This window comes from Aspergillus sclerotioniger (genome assembly GCF_003184525.1).
Source record: "Aspergillus sclerotioniger CBS 115572 chromosome Unknown BO94scaffold_32, whole genome shotgun sequence".
In the NCBI taxonomy this organism is placed as follows: Eukaryota; Fungi; Ascomycota; class Eurotiomycetes; order Eurotiales; family Aspergillaceae; genus Aspergillus; species Aspergillus sclerotioniger.
The window spans coordinates 67,054-89,818 of record NW_020291022.1 but is presented as its reverse complement, the minus strand read 5'-3'; the positions used below and the strand labels follow the sequence as shown (position 1 = coordinate 89,818).

At 53.8% G+C, this 22,765-nt stretch overlaps 6 protein-coding genes across 6 annotated transcripts; all 6 read right to left on the bottom strand.

Moving 5' to 3' along the window:
• Positions 1-618: 618 nt before the first annotated feature.
• On the bottom strand, positions 619-5,212 carry BO94DRAFT_559904 (putative jumonji family transcription factor; the record flags this gene model as incomplete). The annotated part of the gene is made up of 6 exons (XM_025614106.1): positions 619-2,566; positions 2,672-3,245; positions 3,287-3,727; positions 3,799-4,718; positions 4,784-4,881; positions 4,958-5,212. 6 exons carry the CDS (start codon positions 5,210-5,212, stop codon positions 619-621), a joined length of 4,236 nt encoding a protein of 1,411 aa, XP_025463361.1.
• Positions 5,213-5,547: 335 nt separating this feature from the next.
• BO94DRAFT_549897 (uncharacterized protein) lies at positions 5,548-5,955 on the bottom strand (the record flags this gene model as incomplete). The annotated part of the gene is made up of 1 exon (XM_025613466.1): positions 5,548-5,955. The coding sequence occupies one exon, from the start codon at positions 5,953-5,955 to the stop codon at positions 5,548-5,550; it is 408 nt and encodes a 135-aa protein (XP_025463360.1).
• A 2,329-nt stretch (positions 5,956-8,284) lies between these two features.
• On the bottom strand, positions 8,285-11,456 carry BO94DRAFT_239522 (choline/carnitine O-acyltransferase). The gene is made up of 4 exons (XM_025606359.1): positions 10,615-11,456; positions 10,515-10,544; positions 8,539-10,461; positions 8,285-8,475 (listed from the first exon to the last, which is right to left on the bottom strand). The coding sequence occupies exons 1-4, from the start codon at positions 10,994-10,996 to the stop codon at positions 8,348-8,350; spliced, it is 2,463 nt and encodes an 820-aa protein (XP_025463359.1). The 5' UTR covers positions 10,997-11,456; the 3' UTR covers positions 8,285-8,347.
• Positions 11,457-12,853: 1,397 nt separating this feature from the next.
• On the bottom strand, positions 12,854-14,543 carry BO94DRAFT_239498 (CAP domain-containing protein). Its single transcript, XM_025606358.1, has 3 exons — positions 13,546-14,543; positions 13,199-13,488; positions 12,854-13,139 (listed from the first exon to the last, which is right to left on the bottom strand). Exons 1-3 carry the CDS (start codon positions 14,253-14,255, stop codon positions 13,069-13,071), a joined length of 1,071 nt encoding a protein of 356 aa, XP_025463358.1. The 5' UTR covers positions 14,256-14,543; the 3' UTR covers positions 12,854-13,068.
• Positions 14,544-18,057: 3,514 nt separating this feature from the next.
• BO94DRAFT_538976 (thioredoxin domain-containing protein) lies at positions 18,058-20,970 on the bottom strand. The gene is made up of 4 exons (XM_025612599.1): positions 20,598-20,970; positions 20,428-20,545; positions 18,871-20,376; positions 18,058-18,817 (listed from the first exon to the last, which is right to left on the bottom strand). The coding sequence occupies exons 1-4, from the start codon at positions 20,685-20,687 to the stop codon at positions 18,180-18,182; spliced, it is 2,352 nt and encodes a 783-aa protein (XP_025463357.1). The 5' UTR covers positions 20,688-20,970; the 3' UTR covers positions 18,058-18,179.
• Positions 20,971-21,226: 256 nt separating this feature from the next.
• Positions 21,227-22,588, bottom strand: BO94DRAFT_475351 (WD40 repeat domain-containing protein; the record flags this gene model as incomplete). The annotated part of the gene is made up of 4 exons (XM_025608562.1): positions 21,227-21,478; positions 21,556-22,221; positions 22,306-22,471; positions 22,548-22,588. 4 exons carry the CDS (start codon positions 22,586-22,588, stop codon positions 21,227-21,229), a joined length of 1,125 nt encoding a protein of 374 aa, XP_025463356.1.
• Positions 22,589-22,765: the final 177 nt, after the last annotated feature.

The window sequence follows — 22,765 nt, the reverse complement described above, 5'->3', positions numbered from 1 at the left end:
TGTACGCTCGGACCAGAAGTAGAGGGGCGAAAGTAGGCCCCAATGACTCTCCGATAGACATTCGAGAGAGGGTCCAGGTAAGGGTAAGGGTAGGATAACAAGGGAAGGGGAGTATCGAAACAGGACAATGAGAGAGGGGAAGAGGGGGAGAGGGCAACAGGGGAGAGCGGAAGAGGAATATCGACAGGGGACAGACAACGAGGGAGGAAACGGCGGTGGGGGGGCCAGCCGGGCATCAAGACGCCTGGCGTTGGGTTGGTATGGCGGATGGCCACCTGGCCAGCTCGCCCACCGCCACTTGAGCACAGCCGGTCGCTCTCCTTGATTCCGTGGACTGGACTCCTTCACCTTCACCTTCACCACCACCACAGCAACAACTTCAATATAGTCGCAGAAAATGAATAACATCATGCACTGCCTCCAGTAGACAGGCCTCAGGCTGAGTCGCAACCAGCCAGCTAGCTTCAACTCCGTCGTCAAATGATCATCGCCCAAGCGATCGCGAAAAGAACCATTCAAAAGCACAAAAAAACAAAGATCTTTAAAACGCCCAGTCATGCAGTCGTGAATCCAGATAAGTCGTTACAGGAGGATGCAGTGGTCACACGCAGCCCAGAATCACGGGCTCAGTACGGCACAGATGTCGTCTGTTCCATCCATCCCAAACCCGGCCATGTCCACCGAGTGCAGAGATCCCGGACCGCCACGTCCGAGGGAGATGTCCGACGAGGCATAGTCATGCTTCAGTCGTTCATGAGGTCCAAAAAAGGGCCGAGTCTCCTCGTTGGGCGTGTTCCCATCGCCAGCGGCCCACGGCCCATGCTGCCAGAACCTCGTGTTGGCTTGTTGGTCCCCGAAGAGGTCGTGATGGTCGTGGTGGGGTTCAGGTCCGTGATTGACAAATTCATTGGGAGACTGAAACCGCAGATGCGGCCGGCTGAAATTCGAGCATGGGGAGTCTGCATGTAGCGGAAAGTCCAGGTTGGTGAAGTGCATGTCCTCAACCGTGGTGATATCGATGGTCGGGTTCTCTGTCTGCTGAGCCAGTGCTGATGCAAGTCGGAGGTTGGAAGCGGAGCTTTGCCGGCTATGGCTGGTTGACCGTTCAATGGCCCGTTGCACAAAACTGCCACACGTCTTCAGGATTTTCTCCTGATCCTCCGGCGAGAGGCTGGCAAAGAAGTCATTTGCCAGAGAGGGCTTGGGCAATTCGGGCTCATACGGAGTCAGGCCAAAGGTCTTCTGTGCATACTCGGTGAACCCGGAAGGCATGTCATACGGGGACTGGTAGACGGTCGGAGCCTGTTCACGCTGCTGCTCAAGATAGGCGTACTTGCGAGGCACCTTCATGACGGCAAGGCTGCCGCCGTTGGTTGGCTCTTGCTTGATATTCTCCGACTCCTTCTTGTGCAGCACGTCCAGTCGATCCCGATGACTCACCAGCGAGAACCGGAGCATCTGCAACAGCCGGGTCACCTCCTCGGACCGCATGTTGAGAGGCTGTAGTGGTAACAGCGTACCATCCGGTGCACGAGGCTGCACTCGTTGTTGGGCCATAGCCAGTTCCAATTTCTCCAGACCGGCGGGTGGCGGGACAGAGCCAAGGGGCCCCAAGAGCGAGTCTACGACCACCTCGGGGCTAACAATGGTGTACCCGGCGAAGACATTGGCATGGTCGGTGATCTGAGCCAGGCGGCGACGGGCAATGAGCTCTCGGACATTGGCGAAATTATTGACGGGGAGATTGCTGGCCTGTTGTTGTTGTTGCTGTTGTTGCTGTTGCTGCTGTTGTTGTTGTTGTTGCTGCTGCTGCTGGTGCTGATGAACTGGCTGGGAGCGAGAATGGGATTGAGAATGGTGTGACTTGGTGATTTGAGGGTAGGGAGCATGGCGGGCAGATTGACTTGGCAGGGATCGGTAGGCAGACGGCATCGCAGCAGGGGCAGCAGAGGGCGCAGGACGAGGAGGGGCAGGAGGAGCGTGCTGCAACAGGGAAGGGCGGGAGGCGGCGGCGGCGGCGGCGGTGGTCGTGGTGGTAGTGGCGGCGGTAGTGGCAGCGGCAGCAGCAGCAGAGGCGGTCAGAGGCGACAGGTGGTGAGGGTGGTGAGGGGCGGCATATTGATGAGGAGCAGCGAGATGGTGGGGGTATGAGGGGAGTCGGGCCATCACGGCGCCGAGCGACTTGACGCTGTCCAGGAAATTCGAGCGCGGGTTGTGGACGGGCACGCTAGGGCTGTGCGTATACTGTGCCCTACACTCCGTGGAGGACTCGCCCAGGTAATACCACATCTGTTCGCCCTTGGTGAGGTCGACCTGCGTGGGTGGTGGGGCGGCCTGGTGGTTAGGGTGATTAGTGCTGTCCACCGTCTCGAACTCGGCCCACTGATACGGAGATCGCCCATCGCCAAACGGATTCCCTGCCACCGGCACTGCCGATTCCAGCTCCTTCCGCGCCTCGGGCTTCCGGGCTAAGTGGGCTGGCAGTGGCCTGGTACCTGGAGCCAGCGGTGAGAAATTGCTCCTGCGCACCACCAGCATCCACCGGTACGGTAACTCAATTACGTCCCTGCTCATGCACGTTAGCCTGGCCGACATCATCATTGCCCCATCGGGAAGTTTCCAAACAACCCTGGCGGGGCTCTCCATGCGTTGTTCGGTGGGTTCGACTTACCCTCGTGGGAGGACCTTGACTAGTAACGCCCGCTCCTCGGGTCGATTCTGGAGCACGATAGCGCCATTGATCTCCTTGTCCGCCTGGAACTGGACCAGATCCCCAGCCACCAAGCCCCGGGCGGTCTGGATGAGTTTGCGGTCATAGTCAGGTGACTCGCCGCTGGCCATCCAGGACGGCTTCTTCTGGCGATGGTATTTGCACTTGAGGTCGACGCTGGGGATCGAGTACTGATTTCCATCGTCCGCAATCACAGCGACCAAGCCCTGCTCCACCTGAACCCCGGCCAAAAGGGCACAGGTGGCGTGGTACGACCGGGCACACTTGCCAAAGTTGCACTGGAAGCAGGCCCCGCGTACTTCGCGGCAGAAGAGACACTTGAGACCCATGCGGGCCTTGGGGATCTTGTCCACGTCACACACCACTTCCTTACCACTTTCGTCACGGAGGACGGAGGTTTCTTCGGTATACAAGGCACAGCGGCGGTGCGCATGAGATTTGCCATCCTCTGTTGGCAAGAGGTCCTCGTAGTCCAGGTTATTTGGACACAGGACACAGGGAATCTTTCGGGGACCTCCATGTTAACCCGCAAGCGTTTGGCCTTGGTGGTTTCACCATCATGCTTTCGCTTACGGACACGCGTCGATGGCTTTTCGGGGACACTGCGGGGAGGCGTCAGAAGATCCGAAGCGCCTTCCATCCCGTCTAGGTCACTCTCAAATTCGCCATAATACTCAGGCGTGGCCTCGCCCCGAAGTTTCCGTTCAATTTCATCAACATCAATCCAAACACTATCAGACTCGCAGTGGCACTTCTTGGCGACCCGACCGTAATCGAGCCACTTTTCGGTCGCGAAGTTGACGGACTCGGCACAATTGTACCCCAAGTTGTAGCCGGAATGGTATCCATAAGGGTAAGTGATGACAAATTCACCCTCATAGTGTACCAACTTGTTCACTGTGATACCGTACTGGGACTTGAGCAGATTGGGGGAGACCAGGTAGGTCTTGTGACGAAGGAATTGGTCACAGTTCTTAGCGTCACTGGGCCAGATACCTAGTTGGGAAAGTCGACATTAGCGCCGGGAGCCCACCTAACGTCTCAAGATTTGGGGGCGTTATTCTTACTCTTCATGGCCTGCTCGAAGCGTGGAGCATCCTCCTGCGAGATGCTATACCATTGTTTGGGGGCACCAAAGTGAATGTAGTTGATGCTGTAAAGATCGACGTCTTCCAGATGCCATGCGAAAGTCGCCTTCCACATGCCCAGATAAAGGTATGCCGTATTGACACCGGGCACCTTCTGTCCCAGAACATCCAGCAAGTTCGGTAATCGGGCCACGTTCCAGGAAGTGGTGATGTTGTCATCGAAAAGAGAACCCGGCATATCCGCACCGTACAAAGGGTTATTGAACATCAACGATTTCCAGTAGTTGGTCTCAAGTTCCTCGCATCTTTCATAAGTATAGTCCTCCTTGTCATGGATGCGGTAATCAAAGTCTCTGAAGGCCTCTTCATCCACGTAGTCGATCGCATCGCCCTTGTTGTGCTTTCGGCGCGAGGTGACCGACTTGGGCTGCCGTCCTTTGGGTTTCGGGCCGGGCAAAGATTCGCCATCGCTCAGCTCTTCTGTTTTGGCTTCAACAGGGTTCGATTCAGGCGACACGGGGGTCGGTGGGCCTTCCGGCTTGATCTTATTCAGGCTCTCATCGGCTGAAGGCTCTTCCTTGACTTTGACTTGATTCGCCCGTTTAGGCGGGCGACCAGGGCCAGGGCGACGTTTTTGGGAATCTGACCGAGTTGTCTGAGCCTTGGGAGCAGGAGCCCGGTTCACTCGCTCTTGGTTCCTGCGTCGCTCGCCCCTCCGGGCAGGCGGCTGGTGGCTGCTCTCTTCACACAGTGCTTTCCACTGGGGCAGATTGTATGATCTTTGTCTCTCAATGTTCGCCTGGGTATAGGTTCCGTGTGAGCCGTGGAATTCCTGCATGATCGGATTCTTCACACGGATCTTCTTGACCGCTTCATCGAGGGCAGGTAAGGAATCGGTCCTAGAATGAACACACTCGGTAAGCATCCTGCAAAAGCGATTGCCCGCAGAAGCGCCGGAACACACCATTCTTTAGGGGGTATAACTTTGATGATTCCGGACCGCATGCCGTACTCCTCCACCTTGTTGATGAACGATTGAAAATCGCGAAACTGGTTCATCGTCTATGGAGAAGCCCCATTAGCCCATACCCTTGACACCGAGGCCATCAGAGCTGAGTAAACAGGATAGAGGACTCACCGGCTTGAAAACCGGAACCTTGCCGCCACCATAGTAATGGTCCGGCTCGATCTCCTCGTCATCCGCCTCCACCGATGGTATTTCCTGGGCGCCGGTGGCATTGGGATCGAGTTCGAGATCCGACAGTTCTGACGGAACCCCATCCGGAACCTCTTTCTTGCCGGTCACACTCTGCGGAGGAGTGATTGAGGCTGTGTCGGTCGCAGGACCGCCCGCGATCGACTCGAAAAGGGGTTGATCAAGCGCTGCCGCCATCATCTCAAGACGAAAAGGACAAAGGGTGAAATTGGTCAGAACTCGATAAGGATGCCGTCGTCGGAATATGCGACCGCTGATCGACGGCAGGAGAGGGATTCCCAGCGGTCGGGGGAGAAGACGTTAAGTTCGAAAAGGACTTCAGCTATCGGGACTGGAGATCGGTCAATATCGCGCAGGTACCTCCGTTTTGCAGCGGGTTCCGACGTGGTCAGGAAAGAAAAGGATAAGAAAAAAATTAAAATTTTAACGGGCGAAACGGAAAGTGTTATTTGGGGGTACAAGATAAGAGTAGTAGTGATGACGGAGGGAGGGAGGGTTGGTGGACTGCAAGGCTAGATGATCCGAGCTCCCAGAAACGAATTGCTGGGTATAGGGATCATGCGAAGCAGAAACCGCCGGAACAGATAAAGATAGGGACCGGGTGGAACGGTGGGTGTAAGTAAAATTAGCAAGTGGATGATGAGATCGGTATCAGCAGGAGTATCGGTATCAGCAGGAGTATGGCTAGCATTGGCAGAGGACCAGCAAGCAACGCAAGCCCCTCCTCCAGGTTGAGCCTTGAGCCTTAGTTGAGGAAGAAGATTTGCCGGTGGGTGCAGGACCAAGCAGCACAGGATGTTCAGCAACGAGGGCGCTAGTTCGCCAGCAATGCAGAGGCAGGAAAGACTAGTGCGAGGGCAATGGGACGCTAGCAGCAGCAGGAAGCAGGAAGGCAGGGGCGCCAGAGCCAATCCCAGCATCAGCGTCACGTCGGACGGTTCGAAAGGTGGACCCGGCCAGAGCACGATGGCCTGACTCTCGACGGACTCAGTGGGAATGGGAGGTGTGGAAATGATGGAATGGATTGGGAAGGGGTGGTGGTGTCTGGTCTCACTGGTTTGGTCTCTGGTCTGTTCTGGTCTTTGCCGACACAACTCCAGTACGTAGTGGCAGTAGTAGTAGAGAACACCTGCAGCCTGAGCGCCTGAGACTAAGTTGCACTTTTTAAGGCACCAATCTCAGCTCGAGTCAAGGCACGTATTTTTGCCCGGCCGCGAGCAGATCTCAGCACGTCTCCGGTGTCGGGAAATGGCGAAGGTTGAAACACTGGTATGAGGGAATAAAGATTCACTTACGATCAACCGCTGAAGACGAAGTTGAAGAACAAGAAAGGGAATGTACTGCTCCACGTCAGTTCTTCGATGGGAAATTCCCGTCCAGCCTGAGTGGTGGTGATGATGATTGTCCTTCCTATCAATAATAATACTTGAAGTAGCAGTAGCTGTAGTACTTCGTCCTTGGAATCCTGTGCTCCAGCGAATCGACGACACCCTCGAGTCGCTGCCGGGCGAGTCACGTGCAGCACATGACTGGCCGGGATCAGACGGCGCCAGACCCGATGGAGGCTAGAGCCATACCACGCCCAGTTACGTACGGTACACTGGGAGGCAGAATACACCATGCGGTAGACATGAGCACGCTGTAGGCTGTGCAGGCCCCCGTTACGTTACCTGACTAATTGCATGCAAACTCGGATACCGGCGGACCGGCAGAAATTCCCTGGAAGCAGAAGCCCTCGTCGAGCTTCTCCAACTGCAGCCGGCGTTGGACGCTACTGTTAGTGAAGATCCCCAAACATGACTACTAGATACTAGGTAGATACTATCACTAGTTGTAGACTAGACTAGGGGAAGGGGTCTGATCGGTATGATCTCACCAGCCGAGGTTGTTATTGGATGGCCTCATTTAGCCGGGGGTAAAGGCGGCTGTTTCTTTGTTCTGATTGTTACCGTAGGAATGGATACTATGTCTCCTCGATCATCACCATATACCTACCTAGGCAGGTAACACACTTTCTAAGTGCTTATATCCAGTGCTCAGTATACTTGATAGGTACTAGGTAGATAGTGTTTATGAGCAGTACAATTCCAGCAATAGCCAGACAGCCTACATAACCTACCCATACGACCTCGTCAGATATGCCCAACTCCGGAATAATATCAACAACCACTGCTATCGACTATACACCATCGCCAACGCCCCCCAAAACCAAAAACACGATCAACCGACCAACTCAACACCTCATAAACCCTGATTGGGTCATCCACATCACATCACCTACCCAGATAGTGGTGGTATCTCACTTATCTCTCCCTCCCTCCTCCCTCTCTCCCTTCCCCCTTAAACAATGTATCTCCCACCACGCCGACCGACCGACATATACATGCATATGCACGACAAAACCCAACCCAACTAGACACCTATGACCTACCTACAAAACCTCACTCACATACATCCTCCAACATACACACCCTACAAGCGGAGTAATCTCCCTCGCCCATCTACTGGCCCAAACACCTTCCCCAAGCGACCATGTGCAGAACAAACTCTATCACGCGCCCCGATAGGCTCGATACCACCCCGGATCAGACCCTCTCATCCGCCCGAAGCAGGTAAGTTAGTTGTGTTCCCCATCGGTATGCAGTCTGCAGTCAGGTCCAGTTCCGTTGGGCATGAATCTGGGTGGCGTGGGTGCATGGTCCAGGTCGGGGATTGGTAAGTCGTAATCGGGGGGGTCTGACTTGGGTTTTCATGAGGAAATTGAGGGGGGGGAGGTGGGATGGGGTGACGGTGTGACTGGTTGGTGGAGGGTGGATTGTGGCATGATTTGATGATTATCTACTCCATACGGAGTACGGTAGGGAAATTAAGTTGGGGACGGACTGGATGGGATCGTATTGTCGGGCCGGTGTTGCGGATTGTCCAGATCGTCAGGCTGATTAATCGCGACTCGCGAGAATAATCCTACGGTATGAATGAATGAATGAAAACTCGACCGGCGCGTGGCGTGGTTGAGGGTCTGCGTCGGCTAGTGGCGTACAGTACGCATGTAGGACAGCCGTCGACAGCTGTTTCATCGCCATCTGGATGCAGTGTACACCCGAGGTTTATGCACCTCATCCGAAAGAGATGGTGGGGAAACTGGGCGCTCCGGCTGCAAATCATCTATCGCATAGGTATCGACTAAAACTATGTAGATGCGCCCAACTCCCGTCATGGCTAATCAGAATCCTTATAAACAAAAATAATGCAATCATGTGCAGCGCCAACTCAATCACCGGGATTCCATCCCTCCACCATCCTCCTCAAATCTCAATAGTCATTCAGCCGCAGCTTCTTCCCGACAAACCGACGTTTCTCAGGCTTATCGGCGCCCCGCTCCCGGTCTGCATTCAGCCCCTTGAGCGCGTGGAGCAGCATCCCTGCATCGAAGAACCCGTCTGGTTCGGTTGTCAGCAGCTGTCGAGGAACGCAAGGGAACACAGTCAGGAAGGTGCACTTACATCCGCCCATGCCATCATCCTCGAGTTCTCCGCTGTCCGTCGTTGGCGTCTCGGCACCCCGATTCAGCTGGCCCGGGTCGCCCCGGACGATCCGGCCCCGGCGGTGATCCCCCTGGAGCCGCTCGGCAATCATCTCCATCTCGCGTGCCCTGCTCGTGCGCGGGCTCGCAGGCCGGTTGTTGGTGGCCCGCAGCAGCTTGCGGATTTCCATCAGGTACGAGTCTAATGTGTACATCAGACGGGCAGTCTGCCGATGCTTCGATGAGGCGCAGAACGAGATCGAGTCGTCCTTGATTATGTAGCCAATTCCGAAACCATCTGCAGACGTGGGCCCAAAGCCAAAGTGCCGCAGGCACGGATTACCGCAGTTGGAAGTCGACAGCACGGTGGTGTTGATTTTATCCCAGCCACCATCGCTGAAGATAGCGGGCATGGTGCGCATTCCACGCACGCTATAGCCATTAGATGACAGTCCGTCCTCCGACATCGAAGAAGAAGATTTAGGCGACTCCATCGGCCCTGTCTCAGCAGGGCTAGTGTACCCATTGGAGCTGCTGACTACGCTGTTGGACGCGGACACCGCGCCGTCATCGAAGGATCGCTGCCATAGACAGTATAGCGCATACAGATGCCGGTCTTGTCCCTGGCCTTTGGAGCATTCCTTGGTGATGGCCGTGTGCTTCTCGGTTGCTTTCCGCAGCGCACTCACCTTCTGTTCTGCTGGGTTATCTCCCCAGAATGTTTTGACAAAGTCAACACACTCGTTAGTCACCGTCCGGATTGCTTCCGTCCGACCATGCAGGAAGGCTTTGGTCATCGCCGGTTCGTAGGTGTTCTCCATGTGCCCGTAGAGCCCGTAGTACGCGGCTTGGAATGCCATTTGCACAAATGCATCGGGGGAGAACCCCATTGAGGTGATGAAGTTCTTGCCAAATCCTTTGAAGTCGAGTACTTGGAACTCGTGCTGCTGCAAGAGATCGGAGAGGTGAGACTCGGCAAACCGCAAAGCAATGCTCAGTTCAGGTGCCATATCCCACTCCAGTTTGCGAGGTGTTGTGTTGACATTACCGAAGCTTCGAGGGTCGCGTTTGGAAGGGTCGGGACTGGCCGTTGCCCAAAGCGTGGGTGCTTGGCCGTTGATCGTCCGGGCAAAGCGTAGTATTGTGTCTGTGTAGACATCGCTGGCAAAGCGAAGTACCGTGTGACCGTCTACACCGGTATGTTCGAAGTTGATCCCCGCACTGCCATTCTTACACACGATGATTTGCAGTTTGTCGTACCATCGGTTGGTGCAGGTACCGACTTGCACGCCTCGGACCACTTCGCTCGTACCGCAGAGCATATTGGCGCAGAGCTCAGACGTGTTGTGGGGTTCGGTATAGTCCAGACATAAGACGAACAAGGCTGTATCCACAATATTCAGACATTCTGCATTGTTTGACCCCTCATCCTTGGTGAGTATATCCCTCAGTCCTGACCAGACCTTGCGGTTTTCCGTACTCAGAACACCAAGAGCTCCCTTCGCAGCGTCGTGGATGGGCGTCTGTTCAGCATCTCCAATGATCACTTGGAGATTAACAGCAATATCCTTTTCGTTCATGATCAAGTCATGGTTGTCATCCAGCACATCGAACCAGTAAAACTGACCCCGACACATCACAACAATATGCTTTGCGTGGGGTTCTTGGCCGATCACGCACCCATTATCCGTCGGTACACGCGCCGTTCCGAATAGGCGGGAGTATTGATACATGCAGAGGGGCGTGCCCCGAACAGTGTCAGGAGGGAGTTCTTCGCGTCGAACGGCACGAACAAAAGACAGGGCAGAGACGACAAGGGAGGCTGCTCTGGTCACTTGGTTGTTTCTCGCAGGGGTCGGGTCATCTTCCAACAAGAAGAAAGGATTCAGGTTCAACACGACAGCTATTTGAGTCAGTAAAATGTGTCTCTCAGTCTTGATGTATGTCGCTGCTTACGGCTATCGTAGTTCAGATATGAGTCGTACCCTAAATGGTAACGCAGTCAGCCCTAGGTCGCCGAAAAGCACGAAAGTATAAACACCGTAGGATAACGTACAAAATTGCTCGATGTAGCTTGTTTTTGACGAGGCATAGGTCTTGAGCTTCTCTTGGAGGATAGGCCCTTCTGATTTGAGGAAGTCTTGCACAGCTGCTCTGGTCTCATCCTGCTCTCGGGGCGTTTGCAGTGGAGCCAAAGCATCAAGATATCTCTTGCATGTTTTCTCGAGGTCTGGGATGGGTAGCTTGGGTAGGGAATCCTGGTTGGCGAATGTTATGCCCTTCTTGGACGGCTCTGACGTTACCCCATTCACCGAAGCCGAGATTGTAGACGGCCTGATCTTGGTCTCAGAGGATAGTGGCGAGCGAAGAGAATCCATTGCGTTTCCTATGGGCTTAGGAGCCGTGAAGTGGCGGACTGCTACGGACGAGTAGGACATGGCGTCAGCACGATGCAGCTCGTCCAGAAAACGTATAGACTCTATGAAAGACAGGCTAGGAATGTGTGGATTGACGGGATAGGTAAGGCGCTGCAGTAGAAACTAGGACAATTTTGCGAGTAGAGGAAGTGCGCTGAGGGATTATCTCATGACCACGGCCGAGTCACGGGAGAACTGTGATCACAAGGAGGATGAAGGCATGGATAGAGAAAAGCAGATACGAAGATGTGCAGAGAAAAGGGTATCATATATAAGTGGCCTCTATTGAGGGTACGACAATTCATCATCTCGTATCAGTTCCCGGGGAGCAACTGCAGGCCGCGGGGTGGGAACCCAAAGGTACCTTCGGGATAAAGGGAGCTAGACGGAGGAATGGACACTCACAGCCTAGCTGCCAAAAGCAAAGCGACAGTCTGCGCCCAGATGAAACGCTCGAACCACGGTGGATCACCTCGCCGGGCCTAACCGTCCGCGGCTGCGCCTAAGGCAATGAGGTAAATGTAGTATCGGGGGAACGGATGAAGTCTGGTAGGGGGGAAATCGAGGAAGTATATCCAGCTCGGTTTGCCAAGAGATATGCGCGATAGCCCGGTGGGCCGTATACGGTGAAGGCGGGGCAGCGCTGCTGGGCAAGTGCACAGCTAGATATACCTAAGCATCACAGCAATGGTATGAGTGCCAACAATCCCGGAAGAGGGTGACATTCCTCTCCTCAGCGAGGCTATTGAGAGTGCCTCTCTTGTCATGCCATACAGATGATGGGAACTGCGGGGAAAGAAGGGAAGGATCCAGCAGGGGAAGACATCATGTGAAGCCGAGAACTCAAGGCAGACAGCGATAGCAGTGGAAAAGAACGAGAGACTGGGCAGAAATACGTACAGGATGAGAAGCACAGCCAATAACGCACCGCGCCCAGCTGAATTAGGTGAAGTGGTGAGGATGGATCACTGCAGGTGCAATGACCGCATTAGACAGTAGTTTAATGACAGATAAAAAGGACCTTAGTGAGACGGATCCCGATCTGTAGCCTCGCGATACGACAAGGATTGGGGGCATGTGGCGACAATCCGCGACGAGACCAGGCCAATGGATCGACGACAACGACGAAGGTTGCAGCGTGGCTGGTGACGTTTCGGGCGAAGGGAGGCCGTCGAGGTCTGGTTGCGGGGGAAAGCTTCCAGAGTTCAGAGCAGAGTAGTCACGTGGGTGGGTCGGAGGCCATCTATCGCTCGTTTGCTCGCGCCCACCGCAGCCTTATCGCTACTGGCACTAAGAATCTACTTAAGAATTAAGATAGATCGATACCGGACTACCGCTCTGATTATTACTAGATAGGTACTCCGTAGATATCTACTCGGTCCGTCGGACAACTACTCTTCTCCCCATCCACGGCTCACCAGGTGTCATGGAAAAAAGGTCTCATCATTTGGCTTTTGTCATCCAGATCCAAGTACCGTCTCTAATCAGGGCGCCCATATCCACACTCGCTTGCAAACATCCGTATCATAATCACACGAAACGAAGAGAAGAAGGAAAAAAAGGCCAATGCGTCAGGTGGCTGTTATTGGGATACCATCCACAACTCACACGGGGCAAATATTCACAGATGAAGGAAGATAAACAAGGTCACGTCATGTACTGACTGCTCTGGCCCTCGGGCTCTGACCGGGTGGGGGGACCCTCGGTTCCTCGGGGGAGCGGTGGTGCAGATCTTCCCCGGATACTCGAGTCGTCAGAGCGCCTTGGCGATCAGGGCGTGGAACAAGCACAGTGTGTTCTCAGAAGAAGCTTATTATCGAAAATAGACAATGCGAAGTCGAAATGAAAATTTAAATTGCAAAAAGGACTGACGATCGTCAGGTTCTCCATTGTTCGGCTGGATCCCAGAGAACCGCCCTCGCACAAGATGGGTCACGGGCGGTGTTTACTTCCACAAGCGGCACATCCACCCCGTAGCATCGATATCCCGATCCCCGTCATGGCACGTCGGGTGTTGGGAAACCGGTGGTTCCTTGACGTTGTGCAAGAGCGACAGTCTCCAGGTGCAGTCGGGAGAAGGCATCTCTCGTCGTTTAGGAAGCAACGTACATAGCGTATCCGAGAGGACGCTTGACGTTGGTGCCATATTCACCCTCGTAGTTTCCTGAAAATCAAACACGTCAGCAATTACTATCTCTAGGAGTCGGGGGCGCTTGTACTAACCGGCAGGGCTGTAATTGCAGACGGTGAAAGGCAGAGCTTCGGAGGCATCAACGTTGCCAAGGCTGTTGCAAGTAACCGTGGCGCAGCCGACCTCGGTGGTGGCAGCCCAGACGATCTGGGAGAAGTGACCCCAATCATCGAAGTAGGTCATGTCGGGGTCCGCCTCTCCGTACAGGTCAGTGTAGTAACCCATCTCGTCGTTGTACATCAGGTTGGTGATCATGACGCCGATATCGTCCGCAGAGACACCATATCCGATGTTCTGGCCATAGCCACCGCCATCAATGCTCCTGTCATTCAAGTTAGCAAAAAGGAAAACACGCCCTACCGAGAAACAGTGTACTTACGTGTCGTGCTCATAGACACACTTCGCGGCCAGGGTGTAGGCGCTGGACTCAAGGTCGGAAGACCACGTAAGGGAGCTAGCCGAGTGGTTGCTGCGGTGGACGTTGTGGTTGTACAAGACCGCAGACTGGTAAGCGCTGGTGGCGGTCGAGGTGGCGCTAGACGAGGTCGTGGTCGCAAGAGTGGTCGACTCCGCAGCAGAAGCAGTAGAAGACCAGGAGGAGGTCCAGTAGGAGGTCCAGGCGGAGGTCCAGGCAGTGGCAGCGGCAGCCTCAGTACTAGAGGACGTGGTGACGACGGCAGCAGCGGTGGTCGTAGGCTCGACAGCAGCCACTGAGGTAGTAGTATCAGCAGCAGCAGCCACCGACGTGGTGTCAACGATGGCAGCAGCCACTGAAGTGGTATCAACAACAACAGCAGCCGCCGCTGAAGTGGTAGCTTCGACGACAGGAGTAACGACGGACGAGGTGGTGGGCTCAACGGCGGCAGCGGCAGCAGCAGTGGTGGAGTCTACAGCGACCGCGACGGTGGAAGAGGAGGTATCAGCGGCCTCGGCCGCGACATTCTCGTATACCGTAGGGGTACTGGGGTACTCGGTGATGGTGGTGGTCACGGTGACGACGGTCCAGTCAGTCACGTAGGAACGCTTGTCTACGTTGTGGGCCATGGCACCAGCGGCGCAGAGGGCGCCCAGAGCGTAAGAGTAGCGCATGATTGCCGAGTTTGCTGTGGGTTCTTGTCTTAGCCAAGAGTCGAGATATGATTTACAGTTCAACTGTGTCCGACTGCGAGAGACTTCTCCAGGAAGTTATCCGACCAATTGATCAACAAGCACAAAAGATGTATGAAGAAGTGGATAGATTTCTGGCGATTGGCAGATCGACTGCGATGTAAGGGATCGATTTGGGGGCGAGGGAGAGTGTGTATGTACGAATAACCAGCACGTATGGACAAAAGAATGACAGCCTTGAAGGGGGGAACACTTTTTGAAGGAGTGGAAAAAAGTGCACCAACAGGCGATGTGGTGAAGTGAAAGTTGGGGAGGGCCAACGGTAAATAACAAAGGTAGTGGCGAAGAAAGCCGAAGGGCGAAGTGATAATATAGTCTGGAGCAAGCGCAGCTTGCTGGAGTTGGGGCGGCAACTTAATCACGGAAAGGAGAGAGTCTCCAGCGGGCGGCGTGTACCCAGTGGGGTCGGCGATCTTTGATAATTAAACGCAAATTAATTCGGATGGGGGAGCTTCATATACGAGTGGGTTCGGACGGATCTCGACGTCGCGATGGGTCATGGATGGGGGGTTGATGGGGGGTGCCTGTCCCGAGTGCGCAGACACACACGCCTGCATCCTTTCACCAGCACGAATGATTTCTTTCACATCTCACGCTGAAAGGCTGTTTGGCGCCCCCGGCGCATTAATATCGGTCCAGCTCGCGTGTACACCGGTGTGGTACCACGGAATGTCGTGCCCTGGGGCCTATTCCCAGGATTATTCCCCTGAATATTCCCCAACCACGAGCACGTACCCGCGAGGAGATCGGCTACGAAGCTTTCTTTGCTCTCCCACAGGCTGATACATTCCCGCCCATGGCGGCTGACAAGGAATCTCCCAGCCAGGGTCTCTGACCTCCGCGTCCCTGAGACCTGAGACGACGTTGGGTCCAGGAAGCGGATAGACGCTGAACAGAGTCATGCATGGCCCAGCATCAGCATAAGGCGCCGTCCGGTGCCGGGGATCGACTTTTCCAGCAGCGACGATTGTTGCCCCTGGAAAGTTGGGATTTCAAGCCAACCGACCAACCGTCGACGATTCCCGTGCCCCTGGGCTGCCGCTAAACCACATGGGGGCAAGGCCCATGCCGCCCGTTTCAGGAACCGGCCGCAGTGGGCCAATCAGCGATCTGTTCCAGGCTGATACGGTGACGGGTCCCACGGTTGGCATCGCCGGCGATACAGTGTTACACGCAGCCTGAAGACTTTCTCTTTCATGGGTCTCCCAGTTCCTGAGTTCCTGAGTTCCAGAGTTCCAGACCTTCGCTTTTTCCCCCCGGTCGGGTATCTTATCCTGTCAAGGGATCAAAGCGCTAGACTTGTCGGCGGATAGCATTCGTCATGCCCAGGCCAGACCAAGAAACTAGTCGAATAAGTAGAGTGTGTAGACAGGTACCGCCGAGGAAACCCTCCGATATACCCAGTAAGTAGTACCTCAGTAGGTAGTACTAAGTATGTATCAAGGCACAGATAATAATCTATTTCTCCATTACTATTAAACTCAATAAGGACAAATGATGACGGCAAGGACAAGGCACCTTCCTTCCCAGTTCCCACCACTCAGCATTCACCGCAAATTTGGGGGTTGGAAGACCACTAACAGACCCGACTAGATACCTACTACTTAGTACTCTTACTAACTGCCCACACAATCTTACCTGCACCATCCCAGGGGTAGTGCAGGGTCGCTAAACCGACTGACCAGCGATTAACCACCAAAACTTGGCAACTGGCCGCCCCACCCCATCCAGGATGGCGCTCGCTAACGTTTCACTTGCGGCCTTCCATCATCTTTCGGAGATTGGGTCACTGTTGCCCACTGCCGCCTCATAGCTACCTCTTACTACCTAGTATTCTAGAGTCTAGCTAGGCCTTTCCCGACCGACAAACAACCCTGGATGCTTGTCGTGGAAATATCCGTCGTGAAGCATCGAGTCTAGAACCACGGATGTGCCGTGCCTGCGATGGAGTCGCGGGACGGCTTTTCCCCTTAAGATTCACGTAGTGGATTAGGGATTTAGTATCGAGCCATTGCCGGGCAATCTTTGGTACAAACGCCAGTGACACTTTCAGAGCTTCAGACCCAGACAAACAGATACATCCCTACCATAGCAATTGAATGGAAGGGGGATAAAGTCTCTCGCCCAGGCTGACTTCTCTGTTCCGTGGTTCATCCGGGAAAAAACACCATCAATCCCATTGAAATTCATCATCGTTTTCTTTCACCACCAACCGCCAAATCCAATCAAATCCAATCCCCATCCCAATCAATCCATCAATCAATCAGTCATTGTCCACTGCAGTGATTGAAAGAATCTGCCCTATATTGCCACCTCATCGATCCTTGGATAAGGTAGCGACCGTCTTTTTTTCCCCTCCGCAGACGTAAGCAGAGCCAATTCCGGCCATGGATACCCTTCGTCTTTGTCCACGGTCGGCATTGAGGTATTATTCTATCACTATCTAGAAGGTTACCTATCGGAGGCTGTGTAGCTGTCAGGTACACGTGTATGCAGTGCGAGTACCATAAACACTCCGTGTACTACTACTACTACTACTACTATCATCTAAGTGGCTTGAGTTGATTTGATTATTAAAATCGCCGGCCGGATGGATTCCATATCCTGTCATCGATCGGGTATTTCGGCTAGCATGGAGCTTGGCGGTTCCGATATACATCAACTACTACTTACAACTGTACCCATGTCCATATCCATAGGACAGTGGTTCTTGATTGGATGGGATGAAACTTCTACCATCTAGAATGTTCTGGTCTCTGTAAAAGTAACGTTGTGCCATGGAAGGTAATCATCTAGGCACCAAGGATTGTCTGTAGGTACTTACTTAGTCTGTATCTACTAGGCTCCCATATATTCCAGAGCCACACTGACACGAGGGCCACGAGGCCACGATTCCACCCAACAGTTTGTGCAACCCATCCAGTAACACCAGACCAACACTACACTACGGCGTAAGTTGGTACTACCATCTATCGGATAATATTTGGGTGGCAATAGGGGAAATATAGTACTCCCCTATCTACCTATCTACAACCGGACAACCATTCCCCCGTCCCGCAATCAGCTATGAAATTAATAACTATGTAGTTAATGGAATAGCAATATCACGTTATTGTCGAGCAGATGACTGACTACTGACTACTGACTACTGGCTGACTACTCACATAAGAGAGGAACCAACCAACCGAGTCAAAGTAACCCCCCCATTACAGTAAAAAAAAAGGTATGTACTTGAGGCTCATGAAACACCCATCCGATCCCGAGGTTTAGCTGAAACCCAGAACAACAACCCAAATATTGATCCATCACTTATTGATTGCCCTATCATCAAACAAGAATGCAACATCCATGTAGATTCATTTTGCTTGTGGAACCTGGATGTGACTGTATTCACCCAACAGATGAATAGGATATTCGGAAGCAGTAAGTCTGGTAGGACACATGTCAACGGTATGCTACAAGGTGTCGGACGAGTTCCAGACCCATCAACGAACTGAGCAAGGGTCGGGAGATCGGTGTCTCAGGTGTCTGAATATCTTGCATATCTCTTGCTGCCCAGGCAGAGTCCAGACAGGGCGGTCGTGGTAAGCAAAGCTGAAGAAGTGGATGATGAGCAATCACAACATATGCACCCCAATGAAACCCAGCCAGGGCATATGGTTCACAAGACCTCGCTAATCATTGGTCCCTCATGTCATACAACACTCATTTAGCCGCTCAGGTACGGTTCCATTGAGAATCCTAGTAGTATTTGTGCCAATTGGACGACCAATCATATAAATGACCTATCACCTGCAAGCCATAACGCATGAGTAAATAACGTTTAGATTTATTCATTTGTACAAATCATATGTTCACCATCCGGCATCGGCCGCTTTCACAAACCATGAGATGATTCTTCGCCGTTTCCGACGGCTCCAGCTCCCTATACATTGCGTTTCGCGTCCGTAGCCAGAATGATTGATTGCCTACAAAATCACCCACGTGAGAGGGTCGGATATCCACAAGAGAGGCGGTCGTTGTCGCAGTCGAAATCGCCAACCCGGCTTCGGCTCGGATTTTTTGTACAATCAGGTCTCGCACACAGACGGGCTCATCCGTCTTCCGGATCACTCCCTCCGAAGCTTGGACGCTACCTTCAATGACGGCAGTAGAGAACACCCCGGTGACGTTGCGCGTACCAGTCTCCAATCCCACAATTGCATCCAGAAGTCCAACAAAGAGGAACGGATGCTGGAGAATTTCCACTGAAAATGAGTGGCAGGTTAGCCGGGCAAGCCCTCTGTATGCCTCTTCCTCCAGAATGCTTGCGAGACGCAACAGATTGCGGGCAATAACTCCATTTACAGATGGCGTGGCCGACTCCGTGCCAGTCTTCAAGCGAAGAAGGGGGCCCGGAGTCCCCGCTGTCATCGTGGAGGGCGTGGTATAATAGCCCGCTGGTGTCGATCCTACATATGCAAGAAACTGTCGGTTGAGGTACTCTAGCATAGTATCAGCATCACACGGCTCCAGCTGAGACGTTCCGTGAACTTACTCTGTAATTGTTCGGCGAACTGCAAGTAGCTATCGTCAAATGTAGCCTCGTACATATCCAGCAGCCCACCGATCAAGTACGCGTAGTCGTCGGCGAAGCCGGGGGTGTTGCCTTTACTGCCATCACGATAAATTCGCCAGAGTTGCCCACTAGTCTTCTCGAATAAATGTTCTTTGATGAAGCTGATCGCCTTGGCCGCTGCCCCTCGGCATTGTACCGCTTTGGAGCGCTCAATGTCTTCGAATAATGTACTGCACTTGGCCAGTGCGCCGATAGCCAGCCCGTTCCAGGCAACAATGATTTTATCGTCCAAGTCGGGGCGTACGCGCGTCCTCTCCCGGTAATCGCGGAGCTTCTGCTTCGCTGTTCTGATAATCCGCACCACCTCGTCTTCCCCGAGTCCGAATTCCTTTGCAAGTTTGCTGGGAGTCACCTTCACGGACAGAACATTCTGATTCATGAACTCGTCATGGGGGTCGTTCTCAGGCGCGATGTTCCCATCAGGAAGAACACCCCAGTGACGAGCACAAACTCCAGCATCCCGCTGACCAAGCACTTGTGTCAGTTCCTTCAATGTCCAGACGTAAAACGCGCCTTCCCGCTTCTCGGTATCATTGGGTGCCGGAAGACTATCGGCATCTTCGGACGAGTGAAACGCACCCGTTGGTGACTGAATCGGAGCTGTCGTCAGGTAAGTAGCTAGGTCATAAACTGCACCTAGCAACTCGGGGTTATGAGTGATCTTGAATGCATCCACATAGACATCCAAGAGTTGTGCTTGATCGTACAGCATTTTTTCAAAATGAGGCAGGCCCCAGTCAGCAGTGACACTGTATCGTGCAAAGCCATGTCCGATATGATCCCGTATACCTCCACGCGCCATATTAATGAGTGTGTTAATGGCCATGGCGGTTGCCTTCTCGCATTCATCCCGCCCCACGATGTCGGAAACTGCACTGGGATAGATACCCAAGCGTAATAGGAAACTCAGGTTGGAGGGAGTGGGGAATTTCGGTGTCGTGGAGAAACCACCATGTATAGGATCATATCGAGAAACAAAATGTTGGTAGGCTTCCTCCAGAAGTTCAATGTCCAGGTCCTCGTCCGCTTGCCGATCACCTTGGTAGGAATGGGTCCCTTCTTCTGCGAATTCCCGAAGTTGTTTGGTGATTTCTTTTGCGCTTTCGCGGCACCGAAGTTGTTGGGTTTCCCAAACGTCTCCTAATTTCTCAAGGATCTCGACGAATCCGATTGTCTCGGTTCCTGTCAACGTTGAGGAGTTTGGGCCCGGCCAATAGGTACCGCCAAACACAGGCTCGAGATCTGGAGTTAGGAAAACGTTCAAAGGCCATCCCCCAGATCCGGTAGTGGCCTGCACGTAGTTCATGTAAACATCGTCGACGTCGGGTCTCTCTTCCCGATCCACCTTGATGGGAATGAACGACTCGTTCAGAACCGAGGCCACCTCCTGCGACATGAATGATTCCTTTTCCATTACGTGGCACCCTGGTTTCGTGTTAGGGCATCCGCCCGCCGATGTGCGACACCAAAACTTACAGTGACATGCTGAATACCCGATGCTCAAGAAGATCAGCCGGTTATGGCGCCTGGCTAAATCGATGGCCTCCGCATCCCATAGCTGCCAGGCCACCGGGTTGTTCATATGCGCCCTAACCTATCCCGTAGGTCAGCCTTCGGTCTGAACGCCGAGGGCCGTTGAAACTCACATAAGGTGACTTGCTATCGCGTAGTCGGTTGACGAGTCTCGGACCGGTAACCGTCGCGCCATCGTGATGCATGTCTAACGGGGCAGCCATCGTGAGACTGAAGGACACCACGCAGCGGGTCGCTTTTGTTGGCAGATGATTCGTCTACCCCGACTACAAGGTACAGAGCCTCGGATGCGCACGTTGGAGAGAGGGGAAGTAGCTGATAAGATACCACCTGGCCACCCAGCTAGCTAGTCAGGGGGGTGTTGCAAAGCACGACCCGAAAGAGCGAGGAGAGTATGGGTCAAAATGACAGGCCACGAGTCGAAGTGGCAAGGAGGGTGGACTTAGTAGCTACACGGTCGAGAGCAGCAGGCAGACCAGCTAGTGGGATGAGGGGAGATGGAGAAGGAGCGAGGAGGAAGCATGTGCCCGCGTTAGACTGGCCCGCATCCGGGAGATCGTCGCCCGCAGTGCGTCATGGGTGCATCAAGGGTCACGTGCACCCTCACATGGCCCGGACGGATGGGTAGAACTTGTCCTCCCATACGCTCCACGTACTCCATACCGTGTAGGAGGCCTACGGAACTCTCTATGCTACCTAGATCCTACTGCGTGGTATCTTCCTCCAATGACAACATCTGGGTTCAGTCCTCTCCCATCAGCTCCGCCAGCTCCCGTTCCTCTTCCTCCGTCAGCATCGCCCCCGGATTCTGTTGCGGCTCCTCATCCTCGGTGGTATTCTTCGCCTTCTCGACTGCGCTTTGCAACTCGTCGGGCTTCAAGGACCACTGGCGAATAGTGGCATCTATACCAACACTGACAACAGTTGATCCGAGGAGCACGAGCCCAGTAACCTCTTCGTAGTGGCCGGAGAATGTATGGTAGAGCTGTCCGGTCTGTACAATAGGAAGTGTTAGCCAAGTTATCGTGGCACAAAGTAAAAAGGCGGAGATGATGATGGGTATGTACGCACAGATCGATTCCACACACGAACTTCCTCATCGCGGCACGCAGTGACCACCCAGCCCCCTTGTTCGTGGACCACCACGTCTCGCACATAATCTGGGTGAGCTAGTGTCAAGTTGGGTTTCCAGGCATCCTCTCTCACAAGACACTTGGATGTTTTGTCCGCTGAGGCGGTCCATAAATCAGCATCAGCATCAAAGAACAGCTTGTAGACGTTGGTATCATGGGCGAGAAGAGCATCCGTGCCAGTAAGGTCTTTGCTGCCAGTCGATAGATCGAAATGACGAATCTCTCGGTCGCTGCCTGCACTAAATACGACCAACTCGGAGGTATCGGAGGCGACGGAAATGGGATCGAGAATGAGATCTTGGATTCCCTTTGCATGACCTTTTATCACCGAGAGCCGTTGGCCGGTCGCGATGTCGAAAACGAGAATTTGCGCGTCGGCGCCTCCAGAGACGAGAACATCCTGGTCATGCAGCCTCGTGCTGACGACGGATCTCACGAAGTCGGTATGCCCCTCGTAGCGCAGCCTCGGTTCTTTCGACGTCACATCCCAGCTCCAGACGGTCTTATCCCAGCACCCCGCGAACAGCAAACGGCCATTGGGGCTGAAACAGATACTCGTGACGGGGGCGGTCGGGCCCTTAAAGACGGCTGCGGTTTCACCTGTCTACAATATAAAGACGAGAGAACGCAGAACGGCTTAGTCCAGGTTCTATCAAGGCGTCCAGCAGCAAGGATACGGTGCACCTACTTCGAGGATGACCTTCCTGACTGTACCACCACTCTGAGCCACATAGACAGATCCAGCACTCAGGGGGTCGGCTGCAACAGCGAGAATCTTACTCTGCAGCCGAATAGGATTGCCATTGGTGTTTTGGGATTTCTCGTCCTTTCGCTTCTGCTCGTCAAGGGCGGCTCTGGAGGCGAGGGGCATCAGCGACTAGCTAGCGCATGCGGACAGGAGCTGGGCGGTAGATAGGTAGCATGACGAACGTGGTTTGGAAGAAATCGTCCCGGTGGGAGGATTGAGCCATGATGGTGGTGATGGAGAGGTTTGCGATCCAGGATACAAGAACGAGAATGATTGGAATCGGGACCAGCAGAGGGGCAAAGCAAGGAATTCGATACTATCCGCAAGCTAGTGAATCTGTTACGTAGCGCAACAGCAGTTGCTTCCCCGCCGGCGGCTCACGTGGGATCCGTTCGGGCAA

Coding starts and splice junctions, on each gene's coding strand:
- BO94DRAFT_538976 (XM_025612599.1), bottom strand. CDS start 20,687: ATGGCTGCCCCGTTAGACATGCATCACGATGGCGCGACGGTTACCGGT. Junction 20,546..20,597: donor GCGATAGCAAGTCACCTTAT/GTGAGTTTCAAC, acceptor CCTACGGGATAG/GTTAGGGCGCATATGAACAA. Junction 20,377..20,427: donor CGGGTATTCAGCATGTCACT/GTAAGTTTTGGT, acceptor ACACGAAACCAG/GGTGCCACGTAATGGAAAAG.
- BO94DRAFT_239522 (XM_025606359.1), bottom strand. CDS start 10,996: ATGTCCTACTCGTCCGTAGCAGTCCGCCACTTCACGGCTCCTAAGCCC. Junction 10,545..10,614: donor AAGCTACATCGAGCAATTTT/GTACGTTATCCT, acceptor GTTACCATTTAG/GGTACGACTCATATCTGAAC. Junction 8,476..8,538: donor GGATGATGGCATGGGCGGAT/GTAAGTGCACCT, acceptor CAACCGAACCAG/ACGGGTTCTTCGATGCAGGG.
- BO94DRAFT_239498 (XM_025606358.1), bottom strand. CDS start 14,255: ATGCGCTACTCTTACGCTCTGGGCGCCCTCTGCGCCGCTGGTGCCATG. Junction 13,489..13,545: donor TGTGTCTATGAGCACGACAC/GTAAGTACACTG, acceptor CTTGAATGACAG/GAGCATTGATGGCGGTGGCT. Junction 13,140..13,198: donor CTGCAATTACAGCCCTGCCG/GTTAGTACAAGC, acceptor TTTGATTTTCAG/GAAACTACGAGGGTGAATAT.